The 24980-nt window shown below is 36.7% G+C and overlaps 2 protein-coding genes across 2 annotated transcripts; one reads left to right on the top strand and one right to left on the bottom strand.

The window, feature by feature from the left end:
- Window positions 1–16726: 16726 nt before the first annotated feature.
- Window positions 16727–19659, top strand: LOC113314407 (probable glycosyltransferase At5g03795). The gene is made up of 4 exons (XM_026563204.1): window positions 16727–17321; window positions 17720–17955; window positions 18044–18392; window positions 18760–19659. The coding sequence occupies exons 1-4, from the start codon at window positions 16920–16922 to the stop codon at window positions 19423–19425; spliced, it is 1653 nt and encodes a 550-aa protein (XP_026418989.1). The 5' UTR covers window positions 16727–16919; the 3' UTR covers window positions 19426–19659.
- On the bottom strand, window positions 19438–23300 carry LOC113312010. The gene is made up of 13 exons (XM_026560787.1): window positions 23024–23300; window positions 22416–22805; window positions 22234–22299; window positions 21956–22095; window positions 21596–21722; window positions 21080–21231; window positions 20982–20994; window positions 20922–20933; window positions 20707–20802; window positions 20512–20596; window positions 20167–20437; window positions 19913–20049; window positions 19438–19808 (listed from the first exon to the last, which is right to left on the bottom strand). Exons 1-11 carry the CDS (start codon window positions 23105–23107, stop codon window positions 20277–20279), a joined length of 1326 nt encoding a protein of 441 aa, XP_026416572.1. The 5' UTR covers window positions 23108–23300; the 3' UTR covers window positions 19438–19808; window positions 19913–20049; window positions 20167–20276.
- Window positions 23301–24980: the final 1680 nt, after the last annotated feature.

Below are 24980 nucleotides of genomic sequence, written 5' to 3'. Positions count from 1 at the left end.
TTGGTATGGTCTCTCGTATACTTTTGATACTAATGCTGATCTTTCTGCTTATTCTGATGCTGATTGGGCAGGTTGTGTAGAAGACAAAAAAAAGTACATCAAGGGGCTTCTACTATGTAGGTCTCAATCTTGTAGCATGGCATAGCAAGAAGCAAAATTCTCAATCCCTGTCTACATGTGAAGCAGAATATATTAATGTCGGATCATGTTGTACTCAACTCCTATGGATGAAACAAATACTTGCTGATTATGGAATTGATACTAGGATAATGAAAATCTTTTGTGATAACTCCAGTGCGATTCGAATTACTGAGAATCCTATTGAGCACTCAAGAACAAAGCACATCGACATAAGGTACCATTTTATTCGTGATCTTTATGAAAATGGTATCATCAGTATGGAATTTGTGCCTTCCGAACAACAATTGGATGATATTCTCACCAAACCCTTAGACACTGCAACCTTTCAACACTTTCGGAAGTCTATTGGTGTTGTTTTGGTTCATTAAAACGTTTCATTGACTCTTGCCCCTATGCTTATCCTTATCTTTTGGGAAATTGAGTCTGAAACCCCGGTAGATACTTTCCAGTCAGTTTCTGTAGGATTGTTGTTGTTATCTTTTTAGTATCTCTTTAGAGTTTCAAAAATCCTTATTTTCTTTCGAAATTAAGGTCGCTCTTGTTGTTCTCTCGGGAATGACATCAAATGGGGGAGAGTTCTTTTGAACTTGTGCTTAATGGTAATATCTTGCGGGGATTGCGGCTGTGGAATTTTATAGGGGTTATCTTGTATCTTAAAACTCCTTAATGAATGATGTTAGCTTCGGCTATTAGATTGCATCTAAATTAAGTTGGTATGTATTTTTCTTTTGGTCATGAAATGTCTCTTGTGGAAATTTCATTATGATCCCATTCTTGTACCTTTGCCAATTTTATTTACAAAAAGGGGGAGAAATATTGTAGTTCACACTACAAATACATATGGTTTTCGGATCATTGTGTAAGGGGGAGTGGTTTCCATGATCGAGATGGAGCATTGACTAAGGGGGAGTGATACATATCACCGTAGTATTATTGTTAAAGTCGTGATACAATTGGACTTTGATGTTATATTATAATACTATGACACTGTATAATAATGATCGAGAATCTCGATTTCTATCATTGTTATAGCTACGGATCTTCAACAACGATGGTGCTAAACTTACAACCTTTGGGATCATTGGAGTACTTGGAAGGACGAAGATTTCAAGGAAAGTTGAAGATTAGACTATGGAATAGGAGCCACTAAAGTTTATCTTTTTTATATTTCATATGTATTAATAGTTTTGTCACTAAAATTGACAAAGGGGGAGATTGTTAGAGCATAGCTCGGTCAACCTCGCATGCGTTGCTATCTCAAGCATGTTTGTCAATGTTAGTGATCAAAACTATAAGTCTTGATTTCTAGCCTTCATAGCTAAGTCTCGGACTAGGATAGAAAAGTGTAGTTGAGCTCAAGGACTTCATGGCGATTCATCATACAACGACGAAGAACTATACAAGGAACCGTGGAACTTCATCAACAAAAAGGTATGTGAAGACTTGAACTTATCTATCACTCAAAAGTCTCTCTTCTATCTCCTACTTCTTATGAGACAAAAGTTGTATGCTATATAGACTAGATCATACACATTTGACATTTCGAGTTGAGCATTCATTACTTATCTTTTATCTTGAAATCGTGTGTTGGTAAAGCGTTTCGCTTTAATCAAGTTTATCTTCACCTAGTGACGAAAGTCATGAAAAGTTTCAATCACTTTGAGAATTGCTCTGACGTGAATCGGTCTGTGAATAACGACTACATAGCGTCCTCTGAGAATGTCTCAATGATTGAAATAAGAGTTTAGATTACATAACCATGTATTCCTTGAACCGAAGTTTTCGAGCTTTTTTGATCAAGAGAAATCGGGAAGGTTATGGAATTGGCTTGCCAAGTCCGCGAACTGTCGGAAGTTATCGACCGAGAATTTCTGCTGGGATTTTCCAAATACTCGTTTGTGTGCTTAGTCCGCGAACTGGCGGAAGTTCTCATCCCGAGAATTTCTGCTGAGTTTGGAAAACTCAACCGATTAACTTAAGTCTGCGAACTTGTTTGTGAACATAAGAGGTTATGATCCAAAGATGTGCTCTGAACATGAAACATTAAATTACTAAGGAATGCTTTATGCAAACCGTGGCTATAATGTTCATGAGCCGATTCAATCGAATCGAATCATCTTTGCTTCAATTGTGTCTTGTGTAGTTACATAAGATCTCATAGCAATTGAACAACTCTGTAACTAGTTCATTTGAGTCAATTGAACTAGTTATGGTGAAGAAGAACAAGGTTAATATGAAATGCTCATATGGTTAACCTTTTGGGTTACTATGTTGAACCAACATACACGTACATGTTTGGGCATGGTTTTCACGAACCCAGTAAACGTCTACCCAAGTGTGTATGACAAGCTAAATTTTCAATCTAACGGTTGAGAAATATTAGCTTGAATCTAAATCAGGTTTTCATCTAACGGTGAATAATGATTTCTCTGTAACTAAGGCAAAACCCTGATTTGAAGGCTATATAAAGGAGACATCTAGCATTGTGCAAAACTAATCCCCACACGTCTGTGTGCTACTAGTGCGCCCGTTAGAGTCGATCTCCATTAACCTTTGATTTTCTTCTCTAAAATCAGGTTAACGACTTAAAGACTTCATTGGGATTGTGAAGCCAGACCGATACTACTTTATCGTAGTTGTGTGATCTGATCTTGCATCTTCTATCATACGAGTACAATCGATTGATTGGCTTGAGATCGTGAGAGTTCTCCGATAGGCAAGATAAAGAAGTCACAAACATCTTCGTCTCACTGTTTGTGATTCCTCGACAATCCGCTTGTGTAGTCAGGAAGGATTGTAGAGAGGTGATTGATTAATCTAGGTTGTTCTTCGGGAATATAAGACCGGATTATCAATTGGTTCATGTTACCTTGATTTTATATCTAAAGACGGAACAAAACCTAGGGTTTATCTGTGGGAGACAGATTTATCCTTTTATAGACTTTTTTGTGTGAGACATATCTGTTTATTATCAAGTCTGTGATTTTGGGTTAGAGCAACTCTTGGTTGCGGGTGAGATCAGCTAAGGGAATCAAGTACGCAGTATCCTGCTGGGATCAGAGGCGTAGGAGTACAACTGTACCTTGTATCAGTGGGAGATTGATAGGGGTTCAACTATAGTCCAGTCCGAAGTTAGTTTGAAGTATGCTAGTGTCTGTAGCGGCTTAATACAATGTGTATTCAATCTGGACTAGGTCCCGTGGTTTTTCTGCATTTGCGGTTTCCTCGTTAACAAAACTTCTGGTGTCTGTGTTATTTCTTTTCCGCATTATATTTTATATAATTGAAATAATGCAGGTTGTGCGTTCGTGATCATCAACTTCTCTAATACAACCTTTGGTTGTTGATTGTAGTTGATTGATCCTTGGACATTGGTCTTTGGTACCGTCCAAGTTATCTCTATTTGATAAAGACCCGCAGATTTCTATTTGCTTGAGTAAAGATCAAATCGAGAGATTGAGATAATAACTCCTTGAGATACTTTCTATCTAGATTGAGTCTGATTGTCTAGTTGATTCTCTAGCAAAGTTTTTCGGGGTTAGTTCATACAGATTGCTAATCGAAATATTGGGTGGTGTTGTTAGACCCCTGCTTTTTCACTTTCCCACCAAGGTATTTCTGGAAAGCTTATCGAGGTTATTCCCCTCAACGGTGGCATGCTTCTTAGACTCGTATCTAGATGGAAGCGATCTGAGAATTTTCATCACAATGTCCTTTTCAGGAATAGTCTTACCCAATGCAAAAGATGCATTAACAATTTCAGACACTTTGTGATTAAACTCATCAAATGTTTCTTCATCTTCCATACGAAGGTTCTCCCAATCGGAATTAAGGTTTTGAAGCCTAGCATCCTTTTCACTGGAGTTGCCTTCAAATACGGTTTCTAAGATATCCCAAGCATCTTTAGATCTAGTGCAGTTTGTCACATGATGCTGAAGATTTGGGGTAATGGAATGTGTGATAGCATTCAAACCGTCGGAATTTTTCTTTGCAGCAGTTATCCCAACAGCGGAGTATTCACCAATAGGTTTGGGAACGTTTACATCACCGACTGCCACAACGAGAGCATCATAGCCATTAACCAGATATACCCATGATTGAAAATCACGGGATTGAAGAAAAGCTCGCATACGATTTTCCACCATAAGTAATTGGATCCATCGAAGACTGGTGGTACGTTAATAGAGATAGCACCTCTGTCCATAGAGTCAGATCGCTACAAACACTGACTGATAAGGTCTTAGCGTGTTTGTCTACTCTGATACCAATTGAAAAAGCGGTGGTCTAACAACACCACCCAATATTTCGCTTAGCAATCTGTATGGACTAAATCCGAAATACTTTGCTAGAGAATCAACTAGACAGTCAGAATCAATCTAGATAAAAGTATCTCAAGGAGTTAATATCTCTCTCTTGATTTGATTTTTACTCAAGCTAAAATCAATAGCGAGTCTTTATCAAATACAATGAATAACTTGGACGGTACCAAAGACCAATGTCCAAGGATCAATCAATATCAATCAACAACCAAAGGTTGGATTTCCAATTGATGATCACGAACACACAACCTGTATTATTTCAATTATATAAAATATAATGCGGAAAAGAAATAACACAGACACCAGAAGTTTTGTTAACGAGGAAACAGCAAATGCAGAAAAACCGCGGGATCTAGTCCAGATTGAATACACAGTGTATTAAGCCGCTATAGACACTAGCCTACTATAAGCTAACTTCGGACTGGACTATAGTTGAACCCCAATCAGTCTCCCACCGATCCAAGGTACAGTTTTATTCCTACGCCTCTGATCCACCAGGATACTGCGCACTTGATTCCCTTAGCTGATCTTACCCACAACCAAGAGTTGCTGCAACCCAAAATCGCAGACTTGATAATAAACAAATCTGTCTCACACAGAAAAGTCTATCAAAGGATAAATCTGTCTCCCACAGATAAACCCTAGGTTTTGTTCCATCTTAAGATATAAAATCAAGGTGAACAGGAATCAATTGATAATCCGGTCTTATATTCCCGAAGAACAGCCTAGATTAATCAATCACACACTTGGGTAGACGTTTACTGGGTTTGTGAAAACCATGTCCAAACGTGTACGTGTATGTTGGTTCAACATAGTAACCCAAAAGGTTAACCATATGAGCATTTCATATTAACCTTGTTCTTCTTCACCATAACTAGTTCAATTGACTCAAATGAACTAGTTAAAGAGTTGTTCAATTGTTGTGAGATCTTATGTAACTACACAAGACACAATTGAAACAAAGATGATTCGATTCGATAGAATCGGCTCATGAACTTTATAGTCATGGTTTGCATAAAGAATTCCTTAGTAATTTAAGTTTCATGTTCAGAGTAAATCTTTAGATCATAACCTCTTAAGCTCACAAACAAGTTCGCGGACTTAAGACAACCGGTGGAGTTTTCCAAACTCGACAGAAAATCTCGGCAAAGAGACTTTCGCCAGTTTGCGGACTTACACGCAAACGAGTTTTTGGAAAATCCCATCGGAAATTCTCGGTACAAGAACTTCTGTCAGTTCGCGGACTGAGTTCGCGGACTAGGCAAAGCCAATTCCTCCGGTTTCTCTCAATCAAAAAAGTTCGAAAACTTCGGATTAAGAAATACATGGTTATGTAATCTAAACTCTCATTCCAATCATTGAGACATTCTCAGAGGACGTTATATAGCCGTTATTCACAGACCGTTTCACGTCAGAGCAATTCTCAAAGTAATTGAAACTTTTCATGACTTTCGTCACTAGGTGAAGATAAACTTGATAAAAGCGAAACGCTTTACCAACACATGATTTCGAGATATAGATAGGCGAGATATACTCGGCTCGAAATATAAAATGTGTATGATCCAGTCTATATAGCATACGACTTTTGTCTCATAAGAAATAGGAGATAGAAGAGATAGACTTTTGAGTGATAGATAAGTTCAAGTCTCCACATACCTTTTTATTGATGAAGTTCCACGGTTCCTTGAGTAGATCTTTGTCGTTGTATGATGAATCGCCATGAAGTTCTTGAGCTCAACTACACTTTTCTATCCTAGTACGAGACTTAGCTATGTAGGCTAGAAATCAAGACTCATAGTTTTGATCACTAACATTGACAAACATGCTTGAGATAGCAACGCATGCGAGGTCGACCGAGCTATTCTCTAACACATCCATATTGTGAAAATGTGAAATTGCGACCGAGAGATTAATCTCCCACTGTGGTCTCCAATCTGTGGATGGGGAAAAACGGTTTGCTGGTTTTTTAGGAAAGTGAAGAATCGAGCGTGTGAACAAGACTCCTCAACCGAGCAAACTGCTGAACCTCACACAGATGCACTGTAAAGGGAGTGCTTAGATTCGAGAGATCAATCTGTAGGACTCTGTCCCAAACCCAGATAATGACCGTTCCAGAGTCAATTCGGTCACAAAGAGGGAGATGGGTTGATCTGTAGGAGGGAAGCTGAGAATTGTGTTGGATCAATGATGATCAAGGATTGTGGATGTGTTGAAGGTTTCTGCAAATTTGATGAACTGCTGAAGTTGAGTTCTGTGAATAAGTTTTTATCGAGTTGTTGACGAATGATGATCCTCCCCTGTTGTCCTCGATTTGGACCTATTTATATTGCAAGAATGATGAACACCCTGATCCCTGTAAGTGTGACGGTTTCTTGAGTGAAAGAGTGGGAAAGTGGAAGATCGTGGTGAAACCAGTTCCAGGTCATGCAGAGACTTGGTTAACCGTCCACCCACTACTTTGCTAACTCCTTCAACCGTTGCACGACTTACTCACATTCTCATCGTGGATGAATTCACGTGCCGTAGGCCGCCAGAACAAAACCCTAATTGATATCCCCCATGTGACGTGATTGATGTCTCACGAATCGTGGACTCTGCATGACAGATGTGTATTTGATTAGTCACATTGACTGATTAGACAATGAGTCTAGGGTTTGTTGAATTGAGCATGAATGACGAATTGCTCAGTAGAACATTCGAGTAACTAAGCAAGTATTGCTCGACGAATTACTGGATATCGATGGTTGGATCAATAATCGAGCAATTGAGCAAGTATTGCTCGATTCGACGAATTACTGGTAAATTATTAAATATTGATAGTGAATCAATATTAAAGCAACTGAGCAAATATTGCTCAATTCTACGAATTACTGAATATTGATAGTTGGATCAATATTCGAGCAATTGAGCAAGTATTGCTCAATTCGACGAATTACTGATAAATTACTGAATATTGATAGTAAATCAATATTCGAGCAACTGAGCAAGTATTTCTCAATTCGACGAATTATTTATTTATTGGGGATGTGACCCAATAAAATATTAATCAAAATATTGGTAGATTACCGAATATTATATAATTAATCCGCGTGTTTCTTGATGGATTAACATAAATTTATTTAGTGTTTGAACTTGCTCAGAATAATGATTTGTTGAGCGTTTGTTCGAAAACCCTAATTTTTGATCAATTACTCATTAGTCGACGAATTGCTGAAAATAGGTCATGAGCGAAGGAGGGACCGACCACATGAGACTATGGATGTCCATGTGATGCCCAATTGCTCGAGTGAGCGTACACCAGGGTCTTGAGTTGTCCAGTTGGTGAAGGAATGACGATTAATGTCGGTTTCATCATTTATTGAAATAGTGTTGGATTGAGCATTAGGTGATAAAACCTAATTATAGAAAAGTGAAGGACCGACCAAGGTGGCATGAGACCGGACCTTGGTAGCTGTGGGACCGCTGATGGGCGTTTGCACAAACTCTGAGTTGGTTGTGAAGAGTTTGGACCCAATATGAGTGATTGCGCAAATTAGGTCAAAAGTGTGAAAACGTGTGGGACCGGCTTTGTGCAAGCCCTAGGGATGACCTTGGTCGGTCAAGAAGGCATGCATGTGTTACCATGATGTCCGTGTTTCCGTACTGAGAGTTTCAATATTTGATGATGTGCGTTCGAGCAATATTTTGGATTTTCAGAAGAGTTTGATCTTTGACTGAAATCCTCGATTTTTCTCGAATGAGCAAGTATGCTCGTTTGATCAATATTTTGTGAATATTAAAATAATAATATTTTAATATATTTTCGTGAGTGACCTAGTCGGTCGTGTGACCATGTTGACTTTTGGCTTTTTCGTGGTTTGCGCAATATTTGAGAAAATAAGGAGAAACCATGATATTTGTTGAAACAGGGAAGTTTCACTAGATGCGAAAAATAACAATTAATGAAAGATTAGGGATTGCAAGTTGTGGGACCGGCCACGGTTAGGGTATGGCCGGCTGGCTAAGTTGCGTGGTCCCACAACACCTTTCCCTATTTTATATTATTATTTTTCATGAAACCACGAAAATATGGAGAAACCATGAAAATATGAAGAAACCATGAGTTTTGCTCAAACAAGGAAAGTTGTTAGAATGGAGGAGTCTTCATGAGTTCATGAAAGCAACAAAAATTAGGAAAAATAATGGAGGAAGCATGGGACCGGCCACGACTAAGGCACGGCCGGCCGGCCAGTGGGCCTGGCCTATGGGCGCTTCTTCATTATTTTAATGTTATTATTTTTCTCTCTCCTATTTTATGCAGGATTCCTCATTTTTCCATGTTTTCGCATGCTCATTCGTGAATTTGGGTGCTCGTTCGTGCATCATTGTCGAGTACACTTGCACCATTTTATGGGGCTTACTCAGTGGTAGTCCAGATGCCCGATTATTGAGTATTTATTACTAATTTATGAAATTCAGTGGAGAATGATTCATGAATCTAAGTAATAAAAGTGAATAGTTTTTTTATTATCAATCTATAGGATCAGCCGTGGATTCGACCATGAATTCAGAATAATAAAATTACATATTACTATTCCATGAGATCGGTCGTGGATTCGATCATGAAATCGGAGTAACGAGATAATATAATATAGTTGTTTATTGCCATCCCATGAGATCAAGTCGTGGATTCGATCATGAAATTGGAGCAAAAGATAATTGTTTATTACCATTCCATGAGATCAGGCCGTGGATTCGACCGTGGAATATGAGCAAAAATAGATCATTCTGGGAATTCAGTGGTGAATGGCACGACAGAATTAATCTATTGCAGAAAGGATATTAGCGTCACATCCATTCTGAATGGTGCATAGTCAGGGAGTCACAGGTGTTCTTTTACGACCTGAAGGCGTTATTTCTCTCAATCTTACGGAGAACCGTTGGATCTATACACGGTCTCTCTACATAGTCAGGGAACAGTGAGTGTCACCGACGTCCTGAAGGCGTTATTGCTCTCAATCTTACGGAGAACCGCCCAATTACGTTATTCTACATAGAGGGCACAATGAAATGCCAGGGATCGAACGCTCAACTAGTGGATCCTTTTTGAAAGAAATATTCATCATGGCTTCGTAAAATATGAATCATCACATGCCTGAAAGTCGTGTCAGAAGCATGCAGTATCGTGATTTTACGGTTTTGTCCTTTGTTGAAAATCCACCATCTACAAGATGAAACTAGTAAAATCCTGTTTTATATTGATTTGAATGTGTTTTCATCCAAAATTAAATTAGGATAAATCTAGTTTCATCCTGTTTTGCATTAAGTTGAATTTATCTTCATCTGAGTTTAAACTAGGATAAAACTGGTATCATCGTGTTTCAAATTGAGTTGAATTTTTATTCATCCATGTTTAAACTAAGATTGAAAAGATGAGGGTACCCAAATATACCTCAATCTAAAACTTTTTCACCTATAAGTCCTTTCTCCGAAAGTGATTGTCTATATACGGAGTCGAGACAATACAACTACTCGGTTCACACTTCGTGTGATCGTCTATGGATAAGAGATCCAGACAATACGACAACAAGATAACTTGTGTGATTGGATATGGATACAAGATCTAGACAATACAACAACGAAGTATGTTTACTTGATAATAGGTTCGGACTTAACCAAACACGATAGAATTGCTATCAAGTAAATAGGAATTAACGTTTGTGTAATTTACTTTAAATTATAATAACAACAATTATAATTGTAGAAAATAAAAGTAAATGACACAGCAAGATTTTGTTAACGAGGAAACCGCAAATGCAGAAAAACCCCGGGACCTTGTCCAGAATTGAATACTCTCAGGATTAATCCGCTATACAAAATCAAACCAACTTCGTATAGTTGAGACCAAGCAACTAAACCTATAGTTCACCTAGTTCCGTCTGTATTTCCACGCCTCCAACTTGTAATAAGTCATGTACTTGGAACAATTCCTTTGGTTCTTATTCCAAACAGTAAAGGAACAACAAATCTGTTCAGTAACAACTCTTTTCAACCAAGTGATATGAGTTCGACAAAAGGCTCTTCCATTTATCCCAATAAACTCCTTTGTCAGGTCCTTAGATCTATCCATTAACAACTACCAAAGTAATTGTTAAGATTTTGCAATCAATACTTTGAATCACAAAGAATTGTATTGATGCTGATCTATTCAACTAATCAATCAAATCTATCACAAAGATAAACCGATTATAGTTGGATCCTTTTTACCCGAAACAAGTATTGTGCACACCAAAGATTATGAACCCAACTCAGAAATCTTCAAAGTCTTCTTGTATCTTCAATAAACACCCGCACACAATCAACTTGAATCTCTTGTGATCAATCACACACAGAACGGAGTCTGTTAACAATGGATTATCACAAGACGTCTTTAGATCTAAAAACAGTCTAAATATCCCCGTCGAAACTTCTATCTAGTTTGAGTGAATCTTATATCAGAAGAGAAGATTCTCAAGCATAAACAAACTAGGTGCAATCAAAGTTCAACAACCGTTAGTCAATCAAAAACAAAATATAAACCGCAATTATCTAGTTTCCCACCAACGGTACTAATAGAGCTTCTCAATCCCAAGGAAGTCTTTAAACCGAGCGACCGTAAGAGATTTCACCTAATTAGGTTACTTTCCTCTCCGAATAGGCGGCTCCACCATTAACAACACAACTAGGTAGTTTTGCTGGCTCTGAGGATTAGTTTGCTTGAAATGCAAACTTTGATATTTATAGACCAAGGAAGTTTGGACACCAAGGAATTTCCAAAACCGAATATATTCTCAAGATATACAATAAATTTCAAATTCGGTTTCCATAATTCCTGGGAATGCTTTGTCCAAATATTGACCGAAATCTCTTAGAAAATCTCCAACTAGTAAATGCACATCACTAATTTTTATTTTCCAAATATAAAATTAAAAACCTTAATTAAAACATTCTCAATTTATTTTCAATTCGGGATTCTCCTTTATATATTAAGGAATATCTTTGAACAATAAAAGATAAGCGTTACTGCACATGTTCAAAGTATGTCGACATCTTTACTTTGTAAGTCCTTTTTCATACTTACAATCTTGGAATTGATTTTCCACACTTCCAAACAAGTTTAGAATTGGTTCGTCTGATTTCCAAGAACTATATGATTGATTATCCTATCAAATCACATAACATGGGTTTCACGGTTCTACCAAAACAAGTTTCGGTTCTACCTCAATGTGGGTACTATAATTAGTCACGCTAATTACCAAAACTTGATTGACTAGGTACTAGGATCGGTTCCCACATATATATGGTATCTAACTTGTATTTGTTGCACATGTCCATAGGATCGGTTCCCAATTTCTAAAAACGTGCTACACATGTTCATAGGATCGGTTCCCAATAACTAGAAGCTTGTTGCACCTCTTACAAGGATCGATTCCCCTCTTGTGATCGGTTGCACCTCTTACTAGGATCTATTCCCCTTTGCCTAGAGTTGGTCATACCAATAACACTAAATCGATCATACCATCTCAGGTGATTACTTAAGATCGGTTTCACTAATAAAAGTCATACCAATACAAAAGTCAAGCCTTGTAAATAGTTTTACCAAGAACATAAGCAAGTCATGAGCGGTTATACTAATCACACATATTGGTAGTTCAAAAGATATGCAATGAATAACAATACCAATAAGCCTAGCGATTTCCCTTTTGATTCACAAAAAAAGTTCATGAATTTACTTCCTTTAAACGAATGTAAAACATTGTTTCCTGAGATGAAATCTTCATCTCATACCCATACATAATCACAGTAGCATTCAAACAATTATATCGATGTCTTATATACGAAGTTCAAAAGATAAGCGTTATACTTCGTATTGTATTCCTTAATACTACGTCTAACTCTAGTATAATCATTCATAGCTTCGCAGTTATGTTTTCAATATGTACGACTTGAAAGATATGTTAGGGAATGAAACCGTTCAAGTCAAATATTAATAACCTCAAGTGGAAGGATGATGTCATCGTTGTAGCTCCGTACTTCTTCACATTCTTCAAGTCTCCATGTAATACTTGTAATGTCTCATATCCTAATACTTTCAAGCTAACCTATACGAAGTTGACTCTAGTACATAATCAAGAGACTCTTTAAATGAGTTTTGGTTCACTAAAACATGACAACCAAACTTGACATACCAACGCTTGGTGGGTTCAACCGAGCTATGCTCTAACAAGGATGAAACCAGTTTCATCTAGGTTTAATTGGTGACGTATTGTTTCATCCAAGTTTACATGAATTAAATTATTTGATATTATTGTAGGAAGCAAAAGTGGAAAGAGTACTGAATTAAAAACAAAGTACAGGCATGATGTGAAGGATGTTGATGAATTAAGAATGAAGCACATGAATGATTTGAAGGTGGTTGGCGAAACTGATGAAGAATTTATAAGGTAAGGTTTAGAAATCACAACCAAACATGCGGAAGAATTGAAGAAGATAGAATTTTGGAATATGATAAGTACGCTCAAAGAAGGAAATTATGCAAGGCGGAATGTATCAAGGCGCTTATAGCCTTACAATACAATAAATTTATTGGTGCAGTTTGTTTAAAGTTTTTATTTGTATACTCTACTTTGACCACTATTCTTATAATCTAATATCAGAATATGCAGGATGAAATCTGAAGAAAATATATACTTTTTGTCAGAATATAGAGGATGAAACCAGTTAGATCCTGATGAATTTTTTTTTCTTTTCAGAATATGCAGGATGAAACCAGTATCATCTTGAACAAACTTATTTTTCGTCAGAACATGCAAGATGAAACGAGTTTCGTCAAGGTATTATTCATGATGCACATGAATTCATTGAAGTTTAATCATAAAAATTTTAAAGCAATTAAAAAAAACAAAAAAGACATCAAGGTTCATATATCAATCAATACAACCAGATAAAAATCAAATATCCCACAAAATCATATATTTCATAAATACATTTCCCTTACAAATGTAGCAGTAGCGTACACATTCCAGTGCGATTGACTGGATTACATTACTAAATGGAACATTCTCTTCTTGACAGACAAAATTTCGATTATGAGATATACAACCGTAGGTGATACCATAAACACATTGGCTTAGACATGACTTAGCAAGCACAAATTCAGTATTTTCCCCAAACAACAAATAATGTAGCCCATCTTATGTTGTTGTTCATACAAAGGAAAGAAGTTCACTGTTAAATCATGTTGCACACCTTTCCATGTATGCAATGAGTTGTAATAAGATGATCTCTAACATCAGCAACTCATACAAAAAAGTGTACATACAAGTAAGAAACAACATATTAACATACTAATTAAAATAAGAAGGTTGGGTTACGGGAATGCTAAAATATAAGACCAAGTATGACTTTTAGATGCTTAATAAAAAAAAGTATGGCTTTTAGAGATCTGTGATAGTGTCTTTAGAAACTATCATAAAAGGCTCTTGTATATGAAAAGTTAACACCAACCATACACGCATTATCCCCACAAAGAATTTCGAAGTAGAAATCCATCCCGAAGAAGAACCAATGTTCTTATAGTCAAACGTCTCCATTTACGAATTAACTTAATAATCTCATTTTTATCTAGGTTTCTTACTCATTTAAACATTGACCACCAGCACATTCCACCACCTTCACCGCCCAATATGGACAAACTAGCACAATCCACCATCCTCGCCAGCATCTTCCTCCCCAACCACACCACTTATCACCCACCACTTAACACTCACCACCCTTACCGCTCAAGACTCACCACTGCACAATCCACCACTTTCACATTCACTAACCTCACCACTCAACCTTCACAACACAAGATGAATTTAGACATATCAGTGTTGATAATTTCATTCTTATCTAGGTTTTAGTTACTAATGAGAACACTGATCACCAGTATAATTCACTATCTTCACCACCCACCACTGACTAACAACATCTACCACCCCCATCCACTACCACTAATCACTTACCACCCACCACCACTACCACTCAGGCACTCACCAATCACATAAATATGAAAATTAAATAAGATTGCAAACAATTGAAAATTATATTATTATTGAACGTAGGATTGATTCAGAACTAAATTACACTAAAACAAAGCTAATGTTGAATGTTTAGTCTTAATTTGGTATTGAATTTAGATAACCCTAGAAAATCAATAGAAACCCACATCATCGATAGCTACTGAAACTTCTAAATGTAATGAATCAAAGGATTAAATTTTATATAAAATTTTCAATCAAACGAAAACAAAATCAAAATTGGACAAAATCAGTTTTGAATTGAATAAAATTGGAATTAAACTATATGTATCAAAATTTGTTCGAATCATTAGAATAAAACTTACCATAATTGAACAAATATTAAGAATCTGATAGTAATTCAAACTCGAACGTCTAATGGATAAAGAAGTTAGAAGCTAGTTTGCTTCAGATCTGCATTCCAAAACCAGAACTTGCTTTTTGTTAAGGGAAACATATATTTTAGTCTCAAAAGTCAACTTGTTTAGGGGCATTTTTGGTCAGTTATTACTACACCTTTTTACTGTCTCTGGGCAGATTGCCCAAAATGGATAATAGAAAATTATCTTTTTAATTCTAGGGCATTTAAACAATATCAAATTTTAATGTCTTCTTTACTCAGAAATTGTTGTTTTAGGATTATTATACCAATTTTGTGAAAAAATAAATACGAAAAAGAAAATGATATGATAAAGAATAAAATTTAAAGTAATGGATATATATGATTAAAAAAAATTTGTGTCTTTTTCACCCAGTTAACATTTTTGAAAATTAAAACTACAATTTCCGACCACCGTCTAATCATCATTCTAGTATAAGACTGAACTAAATCGCTCGTATATCCATGACGGATGACATTCCATAATATACGGGGGGTTAGTCCACGGGTGAGTTGGAGAGAGTTTAATGTATTTTGAATCTTGGAAATTTTGAGGGAGTGTAAGAGAGTGTAGGGAGTTTGGTGTTTTGAGTTTAGGGAGTTTGGGAGACTCTTCCAAAATCTCTACTCTTTTGAAAGATTTGTAGTGAGGCAAAAATACATAACTCCCCAAAACAACCAATTCCCCAACATTCTATTCTTTTTTTACCAATAACCGGGAGTTCAAGAGTTTCTTTCAGACTCTCCACGACTGACGGGCAAAAACTGAACTACACTCGACTCCTGCGAGGACTAACCCTCTGATAATCTCGTATAAGTATGAGGAATCAATTTGAGTGCAAGTTTCTCAATATAGCCAATGAATTCTAGAAGCATAAACATACTCAAAGTACACCCTCAGGCTACAGTATCAAAATGCTCACTCGGTACCTCCTTGCTCTGAAATCTGAATCCCTTTCTTGTATAAAATCCACATGAGGTGGTTACTGCTTGATCTTTCTAACCACAGTTTCCGAACCCAACAATTCCTCATCTGCTAACTTTTCTCCACATGGTGTCACAATTTCATCCTAGGACCACAATTAAAAAATAATGGGCCTGACCAAATTTCTGCATGAGCCAAACTAAATTAGTTACGTCAAGCTAATTTTTTTTTTTTTTTTAATAAACAGTTACGTCAAGCTAATGAGTAGAGCAGAAGTAGTAAAGGAATCAAATAGGAAACCCAAAACAGTGACTATAGCGCAACAAGATAAGCAAACTGGAAAGTCAGTAAACTATTTTCTTATTCGTTCTTACCATAAATGCTCTTTTCATGAAACTTTCCCCAATAAACGACAAGTGTAATTTGTTGGAACTATCACTAAACAGAGATTCAAGTAAATTACTCGGCTCTTTTTATTTGCTTATTAGGTGTGTGCCAAAGGTAACTGTGCCTAGTTAATGTAATCACTGGTCTCAAAAATGCCTATTAACGGCTGAATTTTGGTTTATTGAGAAAAACATCAATTAATAGCAGCGAGCCAAGCTAACCAATTAATTTGATTTCTCTATACATTGACGTTGACTAACTAATTTCCCTAGTCTAGTCTAGATTGATATTTCGACTTGACTTCCCATAGACTAGATGCTAAAGCAAGGCTTGTTGAGTGAGATGAGAAAGTGCATAGGATACAGATGGAAATAAAAGGATTTGCATGGTGGTGGGACCTTATATGTATTGACACTTGGCTTGGAAAGGCTGATATCAGTTTAAATATGACAGATGTTTGATTACAAGTTTACATTTAAAACCCACAACAGATAAATACAACTCTCATCAGAATCTTTAACATTAACAACAAGGTTTTACATAAACTGATTATAATAAACAGACAGCAGAAGTCAGATTAGAGAACGGAGATTGAGGCCTGAGGGATAGAAGAATGAGAAGAACTGTAGAGCATGTATAGACTCTATTTTAGAACAAGACAACACAATTTCTAATAGAGAGAGGGAGAGATGAAGGAGTGCTCTAGCTTCTGCAGCAGCATGGGTCCATCTTGTTCATCATTTATGCTTATGTTGGTTATAATTCCGTTGATTCTCATATCAGCTGGTTTTGTTTCTGTATTGGGTCCAAATAAGGCTGCTAGTAACTCTTCTTGGTTTTCAGTTTCACATTCTCCATGGGTCAAGACAGGGACTGGGATTTATTCTTCTTCTTCTTCTTCTAACAGTTCTTCATCAATAGCTAAAGAAAGTAAGGATCATGGTTTGAACAAAAAAATGATGGGTCTTTATCAGCATCAATATGATCATAAAGAAAAAGCTCTTTCATCACAAGAAGATCTAGCCAGCTTCAACCATTCTTCTCCTCCGTCAGTACTTGCCAAAGAAACCATTCAAATCCATAAACCACTTGTGAGACTCATATTCTTTTTTTTTTTTTTTTTTTGATGAAGTATTTATTTCTATTTACATTGCTTAATTTTGTGGTTATTAGTATGTTTTACAAACTAATTTTAAAATTTTAAAATTATCCCTCCTCTCTCTCTAATTAGAAAGTCATAAATTCGTCTTCACCTATGTATTATGATTCAGTAAATGTTAAATCACTTGGGGCTTCTGGGAGACGAGGTTCTTTAATCTTCTGATGACACTTCCATGTTTATTTCTTGATTTGTTTGAGTTGATGGAAACAATGTCAATATGCAAAAACTATGTGCCTATGTCAGTACAGTCATGTGTGTGAAAATTTGATTTCAGTGTGGAACATTAAACTTGCTGTTTCGGAGTTTAATCATAAATGAACTATGCAGGATGAGGAATTAAAGCAAGAGGGATTATTTAAAAGTTTCACAAACTTATCTGATGATCATGTGGCAATTAAGTTCAAGAAGAAAGTACCGGATAGCAAATTGCAACACCTTGAATTAGGTCTTGCGAAAGCTAGGGCTTTAATAAGAGAAGCTTCTAAGTATAGAAATGATCAGATACCAGACCCAAATTTGATTACAGTAGGGCCAATGTACTGGAACTCCCATGCGTTCCATAGGTATGCTGTAAGCTTTCCTTCTTTAATGACCTTGTTTTTGGTGTAGTCAGATGATTAACACTGATAGTGCATTTTTCATAAATTACAGGAGTTATTTGGAAATGGAGAAACAATTCAAGATTTTTATATATGAAGAAGGAGATCCACCACTGTTTCATAGTGGTCCCTGCAAGAGTATATATTCAATGGAGGGAAATTTCATTCATCAGATGGAGATGCAAGGTCGGTTTCGCACTCGAGATCCAGAAAGAGCTCACGTTTATTTTCTACCTTTCAGTATAACAATGATGGTTCGGTTTGTCTATGTGCCAAACTCACATGATATCACACCTATCAAGAAAGCCGTAGTTGACTATGTCAATGTCATTGGATCAAGATACCCGTTCTGGAATAGAAGTCTTGGAGCTGATCATTTCATGCTTTCCTGCCATGATTGGGTAACTAACATTTTACTCTTTCTTTCCTCTTCACTCTTCCCTCCTGCATTGAGAATGCTAGGTTACTTTTGATTCATCATATTAGACATTTAATATGAGAAGGCACTTCAATGATCACAAGTGAAACAGATTTTCATAAACAAAATGACTCTTACCGTCATTGGAAGAAGTTGGGTCAGACCAAATTATGGTCAAGATGTTGGTGGATTCCTATCAAATTTAGCTCTTCCCCATTTGAAGTGGGGTCAACAAAACGCACCACTTTGTTCACCGCAACAAAGTCCGGATCTTATTCGATAGTGTCATGTTCAGTAAGTTCCGGTATGGTCATTGCCTGACTTTGTTCCTTCCCTGTTTTATGTAACAGGGGCCAATGACATCAAAATATGTACCTCATATGTTCAATAATTCCATAAGAGCTCTCTGCAATGCTAATACTTCAGAAGGATTCAGGCCTTCCAAGGATGTTTCTATTCCTGAAATCAACTTAAGAACTGGTGATACAAAAGGTTGGCTTGGTGGGCCATCTCCGTCTCACAGGCCAATATTGGCATTCTTTGCTGGAGGGCTACACGGCCCAGTCAGACCCATTCTTTTAGATAATTGGTTCAACAAAGATGATGATATCAGGGTTTACAAGTACCTGCCGAAACATGTGTCATACCAGGACATGATGAAGAAGAGCAAGTTCTGCATTTGTCCAAGTGGTTACGAAGTTGCAAGCCCAAGAATTGTGGAAGCATTCTATGCGGGCTGTGTTCCTGTGTTGATAAATGATTATTATGCGCTTCCTTTTGGTGATGTTTTGAATTGGAGATCGTTTTCCGTTGTGGTTCCTGTAAATGAGATACCAAACCTGAAGAAAATATTAACAAGTATATCTCAAAGGCGGTATATAAAGATGCAACAAAGAGGGCTTAAAATTCGAAGACATTTTGAAGTGAACTCACCGCCTGAAAGGTTTGATGTCTTCCACATGATTCTTCATTCCATCTGGCTTAGAAGATTGAACATTCAGGTTGCTGATCAGTAGAGGTACTTACCGTAGTTGAGTATCAATGTATTTAGAGTTGCTTATAGTAATTCAATGTGTATATTCATGAAAACAGAACATCATCAAGGCAAAAGAGAAGATGGATCTGTATATCATGTGAAATAATAACAGAATTTCCAGTTTAGGCATATGCCCACCAAATAGATATGACCTCTCGGGTTTCTGTTTGATTTCTCTCATTTCCTCTCTATTCACTCTATTTACAGTACTAGTTGAAAAGATTAAAAGAGTAGCTGATCCATTCAAGATATACATATTACTGTTACAGTAATCCTCTACTGTACATCATCGACTCGGTATGGATATGCAGTCTGAGACAAGACACAAGTCCAAGAAGTTGCCCTGTTGTTTATTCAAGAAATCTGCAATTGAAAAAGGCCGACTTAATCTAAGCAGAAGGATTTGCATAACAAAAAAAAAATGACAGATATAATAAACAAAACCATTTTAGGCAAATCAAACTTACACAAGGTTTGATCTACAACATTCAATCAGATGTTTTAGTACTCCGTCATCAGGGTGGTCGTTCTTTGGAACGTCTGCTTCAGGAACGCTGTGGCTTACAGATGACCAATATTGTAAAATCATAGCAATCTTGTTTAGCTGTAACAAGGATTTAAGGAAAACACAATCGAGGGAAGGTAAATACTAGCAAAAAATGACAACAATTGCAGGAACAGGAAGTACAAGAAATATCCTGGCATACACAAAGCAGGATACAGATGAAACTCTCCTTCCGTTTTATATCGAACCCCTCTGACTTCATATATTCTTCACCCAGGTCTTCTTCCCTATGATCAATCAAGTCTTCCTCTATACAATCGGATTTTTCAACGAAAACACACATATTGGAGCAGAAGTGATGGAGGTATCACATGTTCACGAACTTCATGTAACAGCTTCCCCACAACACTCCAGAGTGCATGGCGTGCTTCTGAGTCGTCCGAGATATAGGGAAGGGTATCTAGCAAACCCTGTAAGAATGGAACATCTAGAGAGGATGCCACAAATGTCAAGTCAGAGCTGTTAGCAAGCCATTTCATATGGGAAAAAACCAAATATTACCTTGTAAGACATCAGAAATTAAATCTGGTTTGTCGGACAGGAAATTTGCAAACAAGACTATAGCAGTGATGCAGGAGTTGGACACCTACAACAAAGAGCACATATGAAATACATTTCAGAGTCCTGACGTTACTAACAGTCCCGCTTACAGGGTAGAACGCATGTGACGTCATCAAAAAGAAGAAAAATGCATACCTCGGCCTTGTCAGGAAGCTTTACCACATCAACAACTAACCTCAAAAGTTCCCTGTTCTGGGCTAACGGTGTTGAATACTCACCGACGGGAAGAACCTGAAGCAGAATATAAGTATACCATCAGAAAACAAAATGTAAAGTCACAAGTATACAGAAGATAGTCTGTAAAAGTCCAGACCATCTAAAGATGAAGTACTCTTAGGTAGATAACTTACCAGTGTAAGATACTAAAATAATAACAACGAAAAGTAAAAACTAAAGATGCGGAGGAAAACCTGAGCAACATGGCTGAATATGAAAACGAAATACAAATAAAAGCCATCAGGCCTATTTATAGTGTGAGATATTTTGAAAAACTCGATTGTCGTACTACCTGTCAGGTGTTCTGTCACTGTATAAGCTTTTCACCTCAAATTCCAACAGATTAATCAACCTGTTCGGCAAACCCAACTCCATCAGTGGTGGAAGAAGGAATACTGTTACTCCATGTTGATTGTCTACCATTGCCAACAGTAAACCAACACTCTGCAAAGGACATCACATTATGAATTTCTCGAACCTATACAAAGTAGCATACCCAACATCTCCGCAATCAGGCTCAAAGTAAAGAGTGAATTTTCAACAAATCATAGCAGACTCAAGCAAATGACTAATTTTTATTTACAGCTTTGAAATCAGCAGTTATTGCTGATGGATAGAACAGTTAAAGAGAACTATTGCATAAGAACATGAATCATCAGCTGAATGATAAGTTCATTAACTTCTGAATCAGTAGATGATAGTTGTTATTTTTTTTAATTGTGCAAAACAAGTGACTTTACATCTGGTTTCGATCACAAACACATAACATATTCAAATAAGATTAGAACACAAGTATTCTTTGAAATACCTTTTCCAAAAGCTGAGAATTAAGTGTATTCTCAGCAACCCACAAAATACGGAGCAGAACACGTTCATTTCTCAATGCTTCAGCCCAAGTGACAGATCCACTATGTCGAAGAGCCAAAGTTAAGAACCTGTGGCAACATAGTCAGGATAAAGTGTCAACTACAGGGTGATAGAATAAGTGTTTTGTTATCAATGGCAGAAGAGTAGGATATTATTGTCCGCATACAACACAAAGCGCACTAACTCCCAACACCTATGACTAATAAGACTTATATAAATCTTGCAGAGTAAATAGGAATCACTGCTATCTAAATCAACTTTCTGAAATGTAATATGCCAGTGAATAGTCAAGCATTATTACCGGCAAACTTCAGACAGGCATGTGGAGTCATCTACAAACAACTTATCTACAATTACGTAAATCAGTCCATTTGTAGAGATTATACTGCTTCTTGGAGCCTCATGGCAAGCAAGATTTGCAAGGATACCCAGGTTAATTTCCTACATAAAACAGCGAAAAACCAAAAGTTCAGTGTCAACGTCCCAGAGTCAATCAGTACTAAATTTTCATGTCATGTGAAAATACCAGAGAACAACATATCAGATCAAAATCAGTTGATATGAGCCTCTCTAACTTACTATAACCCGCACAGATTGAGAAATAGCCAGACTTGCCAAAAGCACATCAAGTAAAAGGTTTTCTACCTGTTCACACGTTCACCACATTGTCATGAAAAACCAAAAATGCAAATCCAACCACAACGGAAATAAATCCTCAAATAACTACTACCAACATAGATGGAAGCCAAAATTTCAAGTACCATGAAAACTGCATGTGTTTTATTTGCAGCAACATCCCAAAAAACACAACCATACTCTTCCCAAGCTTCCTCCTCCGTTAAAATTTCACGACGTTCAGAACTATCCATCTCACCTCCTTTGTTCTCAAAAGACTTTTCATTTTCATCATTAGGAATATCCATGGGCTCACTTTCATTGTCTGTACAGGTTTGGACATTGGAATTAGCCACAGCAGGTGTACTTTCCTGACTGTTAACCATCTCCGAACCTTCAACAAAACCATTACAACGAGCACCCGCTCCATCATCAGGACGATTATCCCTCACATTGTGAGGAACATGCAACAGAAGTTTCCGTATCAATGAGATTATATAACTTGGATCAATCGTAGTTGTTGAGTCATCAAATAACTGTAAAGAAATTTAAAAGAAAAAACCATAAATCATCACCTCAAAACCTACTCAGCATCATGAGCATATGCAGAACTACTCATTTGAGACGACTGTGGTTTTCAAATTAGGGCAAAGAATCGAACCCGTTCCTTGTATAAAGAAAACCCTACTTTTTCATCAGATAAAATTATGTCAATTTTGCAAAGGAATTGGGGTTTAGGGTTTTTGTTTGTTACCTCAGAAGCAGGAGCAGAAGGGTGATAAGGCACTGCTTCATTCCCTTCTTCTTCAAAACCAGATGTTGCTTCAGGAAATGCCATGGAACCGAATAACTCAGTCCTCCGGTATTGATGATTCCGTGGAGCTATGAACTCTGGTATTGATGATTCCGTGGAGTTATGAACTAGTGAGTATTCGGATTACCACCAAGCCAAATTATTAGTGCGACTTGAAAATATGCCGGATTGTGAAAAGTGAAAAATACTACAACCCCACTGCTATATGGTTTCAAATATGGAAACCGCACGAAATGGATCCTTCACAAGCAGCTTTATTCTTTTTCATTTTGATATTTTTAGACCGAAACTTTAGAATTCAGTACTTGCTAATGAGAATGTTATCCATAATAATTACTCTCTCCGTTTTTTTTAATAGGCCAGTTTCTATAAATAAAAGTTTCAAAAAAATAGGTCAGTTTCCTAATTGGGAAAGTCAAATGTTATTTTAATTTTTTGGGACCACTTTTCTCTTAACTTCTTTTGATGACAAGTGTCATGTGGACCACTTCACTTTACTTCTTTTGCTAACAAGTGTCATGGGGACCATTTCACTTCACTTCTTTTATTGACAAGTGTCATGAGGACCACTTTCAATGATTAATTCTCTTAATTTCCTTAAATTTCGCTAAAAACAAAACTGTCATATTAAAAAAGAACGGAGGGAGTATAATAATACCAAGACTGCCCTTTAATATATATAGGTAATAAAACTAGGTTTGGATTTCATTTTCATTTTATTTTTCACTTTTTCTCTCTCATTTTCTTTTGCTCTCTCTCGGATGAAGAAACAGGCCGAGAAAGATACGATTTCTGATCGATTTTTTCAGTGAAAAATGATTTCAAAAGCTAGATCTATTCTTTAGAAACACAGATCTTGATTATTTAAATCTAATTCAACATCATCATCACTTCTTCTTGGAAGATTTAGTGAAAATCAACTGAAAAGAAGTGATAATCATCATCAGCAGCAAATGAATTTGAAGATTCACCTACAAAATCAAATCGAACATATAAGTACTCATCTTTAACATTTTGTAGATGGCGGATTTTCGACAAAGGTTAAATTCGTAAACTCATAATTATACGAAGCTCTGATTCAACAATCAGACGCGAGTATCGAGACACGGGTCTCTCATCGAATTATCAACGGAGAGTACTTTCTCTCAGAGTACATGTAGATATGTAGTCTCACGACTGGACAACGGCATATCTCATGAATACTGAACACTTTCAGTGATTATTTCTATATAGTATCACGAGATGGACGGCTCTTAGAAAGCTTGTTCTGCTAGTATAGAGTGATAACGTCTTCAGGAACGAACAACGAGTTTACCCTGACTATATAAAGGATATGACTTACCGACAAGCTCATATCGGGATAATTAATGCTCCTAGACAGCTTGCTGTGCTAGTATAGAGCCACAAAGTTAATTATTCCTAATTACAATCGCTCTTATTCCATGGTCGAATCCACGACTGGTCCCATGGAATGACAATAACAATTGTTTTGATTCTATGATCGAATCCACAGCTTGATCTCATAGAATATCAATAACTATATTATCTCATTACTCTGATTTCATGACCGAATCCACAACTGGTCTCATAAATGGTAATAGATAAACCTTAATTACTCCGATTCTATGGTCGAATCTACGATCCCATGGAATGGTAATGCTCACTTTATTATTCTGAATTCGTAGTCGAATCCTCAGCTGGTCCTATGAATAAATAATAAACATCTTATTACTCAGTTTTGTGAATTATTCTCCACTGAATTCCACAATTAGTAATAAATAATCAACAACCGGGCGTCTGAGCTACCTCTAAGTAAGCTCCGATTCAAATGGTGAAGGTGTATTCAACGATGATACACTAACAGTCACCGCACGAACGAGTATTTCAAAAATACAAC

The sequence above is a fragment of the Papaver somniferum genome, chromosome 9, assembly GCF_003573695.1.
Source record: "Papaver somniferum cultivar HN1 chromosome 9, ASM357369v1, whole genome shotgun sequence".
Lineage (NCBI taxonomy): Eukaryota > Viridiplantae > Streptophyta > Magnoliopsida > Ranunculales > Papaveraceae > Papaver > Papaver somniferum.
Note: the sequence above shows the minus strand (reverse complement) of the source record. Positions and strands in the feature narration are given on the sequence as shown.

Excerpts from the sequence above, each read along its gene's own strand:
- LOC113314407 (XM_026563204.1), top strand. The coding sequence starts at position 16,920 with ATGAAGGAGTGCTCTAGCTTCTGCAGCAGCATGGGTCCATCTTGTTCA. Across the intron at positions 17,956-18,043 it reads AACTCCCATGCGTTCCATAG|GAGTTATTTGGAAATGGAGA; the intron begins GTATGCTGTAAG and ends CATAAATTACAG. Across the intron at positions 18,393-18,759 it reads TGCTTTCCTGCCATGATTGG|GGGCCAATGACATCAAAATA; the intron begins GTAACTAACATT and ends TTTATGTAACAG.
- LOC113312010 (XM_026560787.1), bottom strand. The coding sequence starts at position 23,107 with ATGGCATTTCCTGAAGCAACATCTGGTTTTGAAGAAGAAGGGAATGAA. Across the intron at positions 22,300-22,415 it reads AAACACATGCAGTTTTCATG|GTAGAAAACCTTTTACTTGA; the intron begins GTACTTGAAATT and ends ACGTGTGAACAG. Across the intron at positions 20,597-20,706 it reads AGCTTCCTGACAAGGCCGAG|GTGTCCAACTCCTGCATCAC; the intron begins GTATGCATTTTT and ends TCTTTGTTGTAG.